The sequence below is a fragment of the Chaetomium globosum genome, genomic scaffold (assembly GCF_000143365.1).
Source record: "Chaetomium globosum CBS 148.51 scaffold_7 genomic scaffold, whole genome shotgun sequence".
Lineage (NCBI taxonomy): Eukaryota > Fungi > Ascomycota > Sordariomycetes > Sordariales > Chaetomiaceae > Chaetomium > Chaetomium globosum.
In genome coordinates, this window is record NT_165982.1 from 2,791,620 (window position 1) to 2,803,700 (window position 12,081).

The 12,081-nt window shown below is 57.9% G+C and overlaps 3 protein-coding genes across 3 annotated transcripts in view; 1 reads left to right on the forward strand and 2 right to left on the reverse strand.

Moving 5' to 3' along the window:
* The window catches only part of CHGG_10460 (uncharacterized protein), a gene marked incomplete at both ends in the record, with an annotated part of 3,382 nt that extends 960 nt beyond the window's left edge, over positions 1-2,422 (reverse strand). Inside the window, 4 exons of the mRNA XM_001228386.1 lie at positions 24-230; positions 320-1,862; positions 1,912-2,254; positions 2,341-2,422. Coding sequence (XP_001228387.1) covers positions 24-230; positions 320-1,862; positions 1,912-2,254; positions 2,341-2,422 — 2,175 coding nt within the window. The remainder of the gene's footprint in view (positions 1-23; positions 231-319; positions 1,863-1,911; positions 2,255-2,340) is intronic.
* A 3,016-nt stretch (positions 2,423-5,438) lies between these two features.
* Positions 5,439-5,912, reverse strand: CHGG_10461 (uncharacterized protein; the record flags this gene model as incomplete). The annotated part of the gene is made up of 1 exon (XM_001228387.1): positions 5,439-5,912. One exon carries the CDS (start codon positions 5,910-5,912, stop codon positions 5,439-5,441), a length of 474 nt encoding a protein of 157 aa, XP_001228388.1.
* A 1,854-nt stretch (positions 5,913-7,766) lies between these two features.
* On the forward strand, positions 7,767-11,099 carry CHGG_10462 (uncharacterized protein; the record flags this gene model as incomplete). Its single annotated transcript, XM_001228388.1, has 4 exons — positions 7,767-7,973; positions 8,273-8,481; positions 8,569-9,964; positions 10,092-11,099. 4 exons carry the CDS (start codon positions 7,767-7,769, stop codon positions 11,097-11,099), a joined length of 2,820 nt encoding a protein of 939 aa, XP_001228389.1.
* Between the last annotated feature and the right edge of the window lie 982 nt (positions 11,100-12,081).

Genomic DNA, 12,081 nt, shown 5'->3' on the forward strand with positions numbered 1-12,081 from the left:
TGTGCGAGAAGCTGCGAACTGACCCATCTGAGACCGTTCATGTACGGCTGCATCACCGGCTGGCCGTAGGGCATCTGCCCCTGGGGATTCACCGTCGGGGGATACGCCATGGGCACCGGTCCCATCCTAGGGGACGCGAAGGACTGCGCCGAGTTGGAATGCATCATCCTATGATCATCCGGGTTGCTGAACGGCACATGGGGGGCAGGACCGTGCTGGCCGGCGTGCATCTGCATCGGTGGCATGTGTGGCGACTGGCGGGGCGCCATGTTAGGTTCGCCGTGTTGCAGTGGAACGGCAGCTGGTGTTGGTGCGCAACCTGGGGCATGGCGTGCGTGGGGTTGGGTGTGGCGACGGCGGTGTTCGAGAGGGGCAGGCGCTCAAAGTACTGCTTGTAGGTCAGATGCATGGTCGAGTCCGGCGCTTCTGTCTCCTCCTGGAGCTGCCGCCAGGTCGGGAGCGTGTCAAAAGACGGCTTGAGGCCATCATTGTCATCCCAGTTCCGGCCCTGCGGCGGCTGGATCGTCTCGATGTGCGATAGTATGAAGCATTTCTTGACGTCCACCGCTCTTGTCTTCCGCCGGATAAGCTGCCCTTTGATGGGGACCGGAGGGACAGCTGCCTCGGCAATGTTGTTCACGGACGAGCGAGGGGAGGAGCCCGAACTGGGAACGGCGGGGTTGAAGGGCTGCGCAAACGCGTTGGGTCGGAACTCGTGGCTGTTCGGGTTCAACTTGGGGCCCATGAAGGGCGGCGGAGCAGCGTTCATGCGGCGGTTGAACCCTGGGTCGACGCTGTTGGCCGGGCCGGTGGGGGGTAGGCGCATATCCGGCGGGGGATGCTGGCCCATATGAGGGTGCTGCATTTTTTGTTGCTCCACGTTGCGAAGCCGCTGCGCCAGGTTGCCCGTCGTCTGACTTTGAGGGGCCATATGAGGCGGCGGTCGGTTGTTTCTGTTGTACTGATAATGAGGCTGGGGGTTGTACGAAGAGCGGTTGCCCTGATGACGGCCAGGGACTCCGCCTGCCGAACCGGAATGTTGCGGCGCAGCTGGACGGGAGCTCCCGCGCGCGGCATCGGCCGTTGCCGCAGGTGTTGAGGCGCCGGATTGTTCGGCGCTCGCTTTGCCCTGGGTGTCCTTCGAAGTGGTCATTTCCTTATCCTGGGTGGCCACCTCCTTCTGCTTGGCTAGCTCGTCCATGTTATGCTTCGCCTTGTCCTGAATCTGCTTCTGCTTGGCCGGATCTTTGGCAATGATAGAAATCAGGTCCTTGGGGACGGGGGTGAAGAGCTTGAAATTCTCTGCGAATTTCTTCAGCTCCGTCAGCTTGACCTCTTTGTCGGCCTTGGCCCTTGTGGTCCTGACTTTCTCGGCCATGAACCTCTGGGTGGTCGCAAAATTTCGGAACGAGGACAGCACGTCGCGCTCAACATTCGCAGTTGCGCCGGGGACAGGGCCAACCTTTGACGCACCACGGCTGGTGGTTGCGGCGGGCCGGGCGGCGGTGCCATCTTTGGCATCCGCTGCCTTCGCATCCGAAGTCGTCTCCGCCTTGCTCTCAGGCGCTTTGCCTGTGGCTGCGGCCGCGCCTGCGGCCGCGCCTGCCTTAGACTCCGCCGGCTTGTCCGAGACCGGGGTGGCCGGCTTTTCCGCGGCGACTTGGCTCTTCGGCTCGGTCGTTTTTGGTGTCTGCGTGGGCTTCGGGGTAGGAGTGCTCTTAAGTTGTGACGAGATGATAGCAGGATCAACTGGAACACCCTTTACGGTCGCCTGACCGGTGGGCGCGCGCCGGGCTGGCGGTGTGTACTTGTTGTCCCTGGTCGCCAACGGTGGGAAGTCCTGACGGCGTACGCCGCTGTACCTGAAAAGGGGTCAATCTCATGTATCGTAACTGGGCAAGTTTTCCATACTTGTCTTCTTCATCTCTTTGGTCCTCACCACCAACGAAGTCCATCACACGCTCCTCGGCAACATGCGAGGTGGTGGGAAGGGTCCGTTCAATCTCACGCGCCTTTCTCTCGGCAGCCGCCAACCGTTCCTTATACTGGGGGTGGCTCTTGTCAATGGCGGTGGTGTAGATATTTTCGTCGTAGTCCGTCTTCAGGCCAAACAGGCGCTCGTTCTCGGCGAATTGATCCCAGGCGCCGCCAGCGCTGGGTTTCTCCAGCGACCCATCAACTTCGTAACCCGCATCGGGGACCCAGGCCTTTAAGCTCCTCTCCGGGCCGAGTCGTGAGTTAGAAATTGCAGCGTCTGTGCGAAAAGAAGACCGATTGCCTGGGAATAGCTCGTCAGCGAGAGCAAGAAAAAGGGGGAGGTATCATAGTGTCACCGCCTACCGTTTGGAGCACGTCCGTCATTCTTGGCGTTGTTGGCAGGAACAACGCGGGCATCCGCAATGTCTTTTCGCTGAATGGTCATGGTGGGCTGCTGCTCTCTTTTGCTTGTGGTATCTGCAGAGTTCGGGGCCTTTTTCTGCTGCACCATGCTCAAGCGGCAGCTCGCAGGGCTCGGGGCCGTTGTTAAAGGTTCTCTCGAATTCGGCGCCGGACGTGAGGACAATGCGAACTCGCTGGCTCTGTTATGAAAGGAAAAAAAGAAATTGTCAGCGCATGGTCACCAATCAACTCGGCTCTGTATCAGATGTTGCAAGGTTCGACTGGAGCTTTGACCATGGAGTTTCGCAAGTTCCGACTCCGCTGGAGCTTGAAGCAAGCGTGGCCGTTGGTCGGGGGAAAAGGAGGTGAGGAACAGGGGACATAGCGGGGACAAGCGACTGAACTGACCTCGCGGAGGGAGCTCGTCACAGACTGCTTGTTCTGGGGGGCTTGCGACCGACCGGTGATGGGGTTTTTGTTGGAAGTCCAGGCCTTTTGCTGGACGGGGGGTTGTCTGTGCGGGCGGTCGTTAGTCAATCAATGCCCTGTTCCACCGACCCTCTGCCGCATATGCAGAACGAGGTCCCGGAAGTGGGAGCGCGGTGACCCGTGCGATTGACGCTGCAGTTTGAAGGAGGGGGGGATGCATAGGCTAGAAAGGACTGGTAGGAGGTGGATGGAGTGGGAAAAAAAAAGGACGGAATGTCGTTGTTGGCGGGGAGGTTGCAACAAGGCTCTCAAAAAAGTTGGGGATGCGTGGGAAGGGTCTCGTGTCTCACCTCGGAGTCGGGGGCGAAGCGGTTGCCTCTGGGGCTCTCGGTCGCTGGTCGCCGAGCTTGCTGCTGTACAGAGGTCGAGCGGTGGGTGACTTTATGTCGGGGGTGGTGGATTGCGATGGCGATGCGACAACGGGTTTTGAGGTTGTCGATCGGTCTTCCATAGTTCCTGTGCCCTGCCGTTGAGTTGAGCACTCGGGGCAGTTGTCCAGACTTTGGGGAAAGAGGGTGCGGGCGGGAGATGTGCGGGAGCGGCAGAGAGGGTAAGTTTGTACGAATTGGGCGAATCAGAGCTCTGATTGGTGCGTTGCTGGTGGGCAAGCAAAGCAGCGGCGAGCGAGGGGTGGGTGTGCACCAGCAGCAACCCGATCGATTTGCAGCAGCTCGAGGGCTCGCTCGGTCACGACAGCACAACAGCTGTCGAGTTACGACTCTTGATTAAGGCTTCCCTGGCACTTCGTCGATGGCCGTGAGATGCCCGGCAAGATACCGCAGGGTGTCACAGCCACAGGCGGCCAACTGATTTCCCGGTCAAAAAGCTTACAACAGGGGCATCGATGTCGGCCCCGCTTGCCGTGTGGTTGGCGGTTCCTGCCGAATAATGGGTTGATTCTCTGGGTTGAGAAGTAGGTAGTATCGGAGGGTTAGTCGATGGACGCGCGCTAATGTGAGGCGCGGAGGAAGCCGACTCCGAGAGTTCGGAAATGGAGGGGAAGAGTGATGCAGAGGAAAGTAACAACTGCGCTGGGCACTTGAGCGGCGTTCTTGCGGAACGGAATGTCTCGCGGTCTGTCTTGGGCGGGGAAGGGCAGAGAAGCTAGGTTGGGTCGACTGGCCCAGGCGTTCAGTGGTCGGTTGCACAAGAAAGGCAGAAGACCCAAGGAACAGCAAAACGGGCAGCAAAGGGAACCAGGGCGCAACTAAATCCCAGCGGCTCTAGGAAGGTCAGAGAACACAACCTCACATGCAATGACCTGTGACCCGGCAGCGAATGACCCCCAAACAACCCCGTGTTCCTTCGTGGGTTTTGATGGAATCACAGCGTCTGATGAGAACACAAAGATTCTCCCAGAACATCAACTTGTCCAGGCATTCGCTGGCAGCAAGACCTCCGGGAGAGCTTGTTCGCGCTAGTCCTGTTTCAGCGAAAAGCCACCTTGGCAGGACCATGGATCACCAGACAGCCCCACGTGATTTGCTTCTTTGAGTGGATTGTCCTGCCCCTGGCTCAAGCTTTTGGGGAATTGCGACGGCTGACTGGAGAGTGGGAGGTTTAGAATGTTCCTATCACGCACCGTGGATGCTTTGTCCAGCTCTTGACAGACACGAGGTTTTTGAGCTGCGACCAACAGAGGTCGATGATGGCATCGCCTGTTTCAGCAAATCATACCTTAACTAGGTACCTATCTTACCTACGAATATTGAGCTGCCCGACCTCGGGAGCCTCCTTGAATCAATGCACACGATGAGTTGTCTTTTCAGTCTGTTTGACAACTGAAGCTTCCAGCTTAGCAAAAATACAATTATTTGCATTTTGGGAGTCCAGATCTCCCGCCTCTTGCTTATTCCTCTCCTTTTCTTTTCTTTTCTTTTCGTTTACTTCTTTATTTCTTGAGGATTGCTTCAAACCTTGCGTTCTGTTTAACCAACGACACAAAATTCGTCAGTGAGTCCAGAATGACGCAAGTTCACCCCACTACCTACCCTACAACTTTTGGCGTAGACCGGCACACAGCAGATATCTCGGTATCAATGATGATTTTATTTAAACATCCGGAATTATTCCGTCATCACGCCCATGTATCTCATCAATCATTCCTGGGCCTATGAGCCTGACCACGGACGTTGAACCCAATTCTCATGGGATATCTTCAAGATGCTTGTGGGGATGGACGTGTTTCTTGGTATCAAGGGGAAACATGAGGCATGGCAAAGAGAAGCCACCAAATAGGGGCCAGGTTCAGTTAATTCAGCAGCATGACGAATCGGCCATGCCAGTTCCAAGCAATCCAAACAACATCGAAGTCGAACTTTCAGCCATTACTGATTACAACTGCTCTCCCAATCTCCCACCAAATAGACAACAACAGCAACAACAACACAACACCACAGTCACCAACCTCATCCTCCTCCATCCCCACCTTTCCGTTCCAACAACCCGCCCCTCCCCAACCCTAACCTCTTACCTCCATACCAACCCTCCCACTCCCCATACCAACCACCCCGCCCCTCCTCCCACATACCATCTCACCACCCCCATCCAACCTAGTTAACAGCCCCTATCTAAATCCCCACCACCGCCATCAAAGCCATCCCCATCCCCAGCCCCATCACCGCCGGTGCCCCAGCCGCAGCCGCAGCATTGATAGCCGTCGGCGTGCTCGGGGCGCGGGTACTGGTCCTGGTCCTAGTGCGGTCACGGTCCTCCTCATCATCATCCCCGTCGTCGGCGGGCGACGTCGCCGTCCGCGTGGCAGAGGTGGTCAGGGTGGCGTTGCTGCTGGCGCGGGTGCCCGTCACGGTCAAAGTGCTGCTGAGGCTGCTGGGGAAGTTGCTGGGGATGGTGCTGATGCTGCGGGTGACGGATTGTGTGGTGTCGTTGGCGCTGTCGCTGTCCGAGGGGGGTGTGGGGGTGGAGGAGGTGTCTGGGGTGGGGCTGGCGAGGGCGTCGCCGGTGGTGGTGGTGGTGGTGGTGGTGGCTGCTCCGGCGAGGCTGGTGAGCAGGGCCGTGAGGAGGAGGGAGGATTGGAGTTGCATTTTGTTTGTTTCTTTGGGTGGTGTGATTTGGGTTGAGATAGTTGGATGGATGTGTGTATGCACGGCTGGTTTGCGTTGATTTTCGTTGAGATAGAGGGAGAAGGGGGAGAGGAAGAGAGGGCGGCTGGCTCATCTTTAAATCAGGACAAGAAAACGCACTTGTCGCCTGGGAGATCGAGTCTGGATCGCTCGAACGAGCGATGGGAGAGACATGGCTGGTCTGGCTCGGGAATTCTCTTGCTCGAGCCTTCGGAAAGGCAGTGCGGGTTCCCGTGGAAAGAAGAGGAGGCGCTGCTTCCAGCCGCGAGGGAGAGTAGGACACGGCGGATGCCGTGGTCGATCCCAACGCCTCTCCGAAGCTAGGAGCGGATCCGGATGGGATTATTGGGTAATAGATGGGAGCAAACGCCTCATGGACTGGGCGGTGACAGGGCAAGGCGAGATGACTTGGATCGAAGGGGCCTGGACCTTTCACAATTTGCCGATGCCCCTGGATTTGTGTCACCTGTCCGGCTTCAGTATCCAGAGACTTGAAACATCGGGGAGGATGCGAAGAGGCAAGCAGCCAGTTTGATGCCAGAGATGGCATGCAGTCGAACTCGCGAGGGAAAGCACCAAATTTGTGTCTCAGTCCAGCCGGCAGGCAGAGGGAGGCTGGGTACGAATGGTTCCATATTCATCTCCAGGACCCTCCCTACGCTCACTTTTGTCTGGACATGACAACATGACTGAAACTGAAGCCCGCATGGTAGTCTGGAGAAACCACATGACTGTATCCATACGTAGATACGGTTGAGGTTGCACCTTCAAGCCATCGATTTGCGATTTATGTATTTGACTCCCATAGAATGTGCAACTCTCGCCCCCCTGAAGCAAGACATGCCCGCAGGAAGCGTTCCCTAATTCGACACTGGGCTTTTCCCTTGGTAGTTTAGGCCGCATTCGTTTGTGCCTCACCCTGCAGACTGCTGCCGCGACTCGTGGTTATGACGTGCGTGCTCGATGGGATTTCGAGTGGGGATGTTGTTGACGCTTCCCAGATTGTTTCGAAACGCACATGTCGTTAAGGTTGTTTTTGGAAGCTTTCCAGATGTGGAAAGGTCCCGAACACGAGCCCTGAACCCGCATGGGAGTTCAGGGATCAGAAGGTTCTCGAACGAAAAATGGACAGACAACGAGCATCTTGAGGTTCATGCGGAGGCCGCAGCACAGGCAAAGGGACCTAGAAAAAACCAAAGAATTTACTATTTGGAGGTACGGAGAATAAAAGAAAGGAAATACTGCGTCAAAGAACACCATCTTCCGATTTTCCATCAATTAACTGGAGGCTTCGGCGTTGGCGGCAAAGGAATCTTCTGTAGCGCCCCTCCAAGGCCTGATGCCCCGCAAGCCTGGCCCAGCGGTCTTGACATTTTGAGCCAACCAGCGTGGGAGCGCAGCCTGATTCAGCTGGCGTCGGGTGCTGGGTGCCTCAGTGGAGACTTGCGATTGCCAACCCCAGTGCAGTGGGAGGAACCTCCGCACCTCCCAGGAGACAAGCAGTCTCTAGTTTGCAACCTCTCCGTCGTCAGTGCCTCTATCGAACCGCCAGTCCCTGCTTGCCCGGGCTCGAAACGCAACATTAACGAGAAAACACCGGCGCGCGACCGGGAAGCCGCTTCATCCGTCCCCTTCCCCGGCCCCCAACCCCCGAATATTCGGTCGAGCGAGCGATTCAAATTACGCGCATCGACGGTTACCTAGATTGGGCATCAAGAGACAGCCGAAACAGAGAAGAGGATAAGAGGAGAACAAGAGCGGGTAGCGCACGGGGTGAAGCCACCGCAAGACGACAGAGGGACCAAATACAAAATAATGAATCCGTTGCGGAGCTCGCAGCGTCGGTCACCCGGCGCAGAGCCAGGTCAACCCCCGGCCGTCCCTCCACGCTCCATATCACCCGCCGTCGGCGTCGGCACCAACCGCCCTGTTGCCCCTCGTTCTATGGGCTCCTCACGATCGATGCAACCGACGAGCGCGAGCGGGAGCGGCAGCAGGAATGATGGAACCAGACGGGCCAACGTGAGTGCTGCATTGCCGGTTCTCTTTTCTTTTGCAGATCCCCATTCGACCGCCGGCTTCATGCACCACCGGACCACAGGTTTCAAACCCCGGTGGCGTCCCGCCACATTTGCACTCATCTCTCTGGTTCGGTCTTTGCTGTCGTCGCTTTGCGCGTGTTCTGCGATTCGCTATCCACGCCTACTGTTCATTGCTAACCATGTCGCCTAAAAAGTCAGCAGGAAGCAGTACTTCGGTTCCGCTGTCCCAGATCGAGAAGAGCGTCACACACCTGCTCGTTGCCACGAAACAACTCCTAGAGACACTCACACAATGGTCGCGAGGGAACGCCACCGACACCCGAGGTGTCCGACGTTTATGTCCGCCTCGGCTACGAGTTCAATATGGCCTGTCGTGCCTTTACCGCCATCAACGTCGACACATCCGACCTTGGGAACGTACCTGAACTGTTGAGGAATATCTTGGAGTCCACTCTGAGTCAGGAGGCGAGCGCGGAAAGCTTGGAGAAGTACCTGCTCGAAGATTCGCGATATAATCATCAACCTACTACACGGTCCTCAAGCGGAAGCAAACCTGGCTGAGGCAAAGACAACAGCGGGAGAGAGACGGCGGCCCTTCCAGCGGGTGGTTCTGGCGATGGTTGGTCCTTTCTGGCAATGGATTCTGGTGACGGCGCCGAACCCACCAGTCCCCCGGTCCCACCGCGGACGACCAGTACGAGCACAATGGGGAGTGTCGGCTCCGGGCTGACAACTTTACTAAACGAAGGGTTGGACGGCGGATATCGACCAGCCAGCCAGCGTGATGACGGACGGAACAATGCGGCACCCTCGCCTACCAAGCGTTTCCTACAGCGGGAGCAGTCTCGCAGCTCTGTCAACTCGGACCAGTCGAGCCTTTCCAGTAATACGATGCAGAACATCCCGGTCCTCCCCCCCTATCCGGGCGACGAGACCATTCCCACGGGCCCCTCGGCAAGCGACCTAAGCAGCCTGGATAACTTCCCACCGCCACCGCCGCCGCCCAAGGCATCACAGCAGAGCGCCCTGGCGGCGTTGCAGAGAGGCGGCGATCTGGAAAGACGGGCATCACGAAGGTACTCGGCTTACCAAATATCGAAACACCTCGGCACCCAGGGAGCTGTCCCTGTGCTTCCGCCTCAGACTACCCCGGCACCGAACCGAGGGCGTGTTGAGATGCGGGAGTCGATGCGGGCAATGCAGGCGAGGGATACTGCTCGGCACAAACGTAACATGTCCAGCCAGTCGCGGACGGCGACGCTTGATTCGTCTCCTGTCCGAGTTCCAAGCCGTGTATCCGAGGAGCCCGAGGAGCTCCCCATCCAGGTCCCCACCGCAAGGGCCGAGTTGCCCGCCGCCCCGGAAGACGAGAAGTTCCAGCCAAGCGCGACTCTGAACGGACCGCCGTCCGACGTTATGGTAGTAACGGAGACAGAAGGAGACGAGGAACAGGAGAAACCTGTAACGCCAGCTCCGGCGCCGGCGCCCCCAATAGTACGGGCGGTAACTCCCGACAAACCACCGAGCACTTTCACGGAAACGCCACCCCCCACCAAGGACCTGACTCTTTTCCTACAGTACAAATCCAAGGTTAAGAAGTTTGTGCTCTCAGGAGGATATGAGGAACTGTCGATTGGGCGTTTGCAGCTCGCCTTTATCGAGAAGTTTTCCTGGAACACGCAGCAAAACGGCGCCGATCTACCGGACATCTACATCCAAGATCCGGTGTCACGGGTCCGCCATGAGCTGGAAGACCTCTCCGACATCAAGGACCGCACCGTTTTAGTTCTCAACGTAGAGCAGCTGGACGAGGTGAAATGGCACATCGACGACGGCCTCGGCTCGCTCAGGCAGATGATGGCGGAGATGAAGCAGAACGTCAATGATCAAGGGGCAGCTCTGCAGAGCGTGTCGGAGCGGCAGCAAGAGACGGCCAAGGACCTGGCTCGGCTGGCCGCCTCGCCGCCCACCGTCGTCGCAGCTCCCGCAGAATCCCCCAAGCTGGCAGCGGGACCGACACAGGCATCGCGCAAACTCAGCCCCGGCCAACTCTCCGAGGTCCAAAGCTCTCCGCCGCGACCTGGCCGTCCTCCGGCAGACCTACTCCAACTTCCAGTCCGAAGTCCAAGGCTCCATGTCGGCCCTCCGGGCAAAGGCTGCCAACGTCAAGATGGCGGCCACCAAGGTCGCCGTCCCCGACGTGGAGGGCAACGCCGGACACGCGTACGTCATCACGGGGCGCAAGCAGCTCAACCAGGATAGCGACCGGCTGGTCAACCGGGTGGACGACCTCCAAGACCTGGTCGAGGACCTCCGCAAGGACGTGGTCCACCGCGGCGTGCGCCCCCTCCCGCGCCAGCTCGAGGCCGTCACGCGCGACATCGCCCTGCTCACCAAGGAACTCAGCAAGATGGAAGAATCCATGAAGCAGGAAAAACCCATCTGGACCAAGATCTGGGAAAAAGAACTCGAAGACGTCTGCCAGGGGCGCGACGAACTGCGCCTCGTCGAGGACCTGATTGTCGACCTGCGCGACGACCTCGAAAAGGCGTCGGAGACCTTCGCCCTCGTCGAACAAGCCACCAAGGAACAGATGAAAGACGCGGGCGGCGCGGGCGCCGGCCCCGGCGGCGTCATTGTCGCGCGCCAGTTCAGCAAGGGCCTGACCTCGATCCGCGAGAACGCCGCCGCCGTCGACCCCAACACCGCCAAGGAGGGCGTGCTCGGTGAAGTGCGCGCCCTGCAGCCCAACCACGAGAATCGGCTCGAGGCGATCGAGCGTGCCGAGAAGCTGCGCCAGAAGGAGCTGGCGCGTCGCAGGGAGAATCCCCTCACGAAAGAGCTGGCCACGTTTGTGGAGGAGGGGAAGCTGAAGAAGTCGGGCGGGGTGGAGGAGGTGGAGAGGGCGCGCAAGGCGAAGGATGATCGGATTCGTAGGGAGGTGTGGGAGAGGCAGAATGGGATTATTGTGCTGCCTGAGGAGGAGGAGGAAGGGGAGGGGGTGGTTGGGGATGGCGAGGGTGATGGGTTGGAAGCTGGGGTGGAGGAGGGGGAGGACTTGGTTAACGGGACGGCGGGGACGGCGGCGGCGGGCGGTGGGGACTGAGTTTTGTGCTGCTGGTGATGGTGGCCTGGCTGTCTGGCTGTCTGGCTGCCTCTTGCTTCTTGTCGCTTGCCTTTTTGTTTAATGTGTCATGCACTCACTGGGTTTATTTGTCGTCGTGGGGGGGGGAAAGCGCTGTTGAAGGATTATACCCACTGTCTTTTGCCTGCCTCCTTGCTTGCTGTTTGGTTTGTTGTTACAGCTGTGTGTGGTTTTCAGCGGGTTCTTCTGTATCTTTTGGTTATGAGCAAATGCACTGGTTGATGAGTTCTATACATTGGGATATATCTATGGATGGCTTGTGTGTGTTTTGCAGGGGAGCTGTGAATGGCTGTTTGGTCTGTTTGATGTTTTGAAGCTCTTCCTGGGGCTGGCTACCTTACCCCAACCAACGAATGCCGGGCGTTCTGAATGGTGGTTTCCGCCCCTCCTCCCGGGCCGATGGACGGTGGGGTTCCGGGGTAGCATCTCCGGGCGTGCCCCGCACTCGGGGCCCAGTTATGGGATGATAATGCGCGTAAGCTGATCTAGAGACTGGTGAGACCTGGCGTGTTATTTGGTTCAACCTTCCCGGCAGGGTTGAGAGATCTCCGCCGGGGGAAGCAATGGTTGGGTAGGCGCGTTATTGTTACATAGGTAAGCCGCAGCAGGTAGTACTTAAAGGGGGGGACAAGATGTTGGGAAGGAGGGGTTGGGTCCCTGATGTGGTGGTATATTATGTTCCTCTTGGCCCCCTTGGTCCCGGACTCCCCCTTTTTTTCCGCATAAAGAATTCACGGGCGACGACTACGAAAAAATAGGAAAAACAATAAAAAAAAAAATTGTTTTTTTTTTTTTTTAATTAATTTGGTCTAAATTCCGAAACCCCCACACATACTCTTACTCATATTCAATTATGTCATCCCTTTTTTATCACCTCTTCTCTATCTCCCGCTTCCCCTCCCTCCTGCCCTCTCTCTTCCTCCCCCCCCCCCCCCCCCCCCCC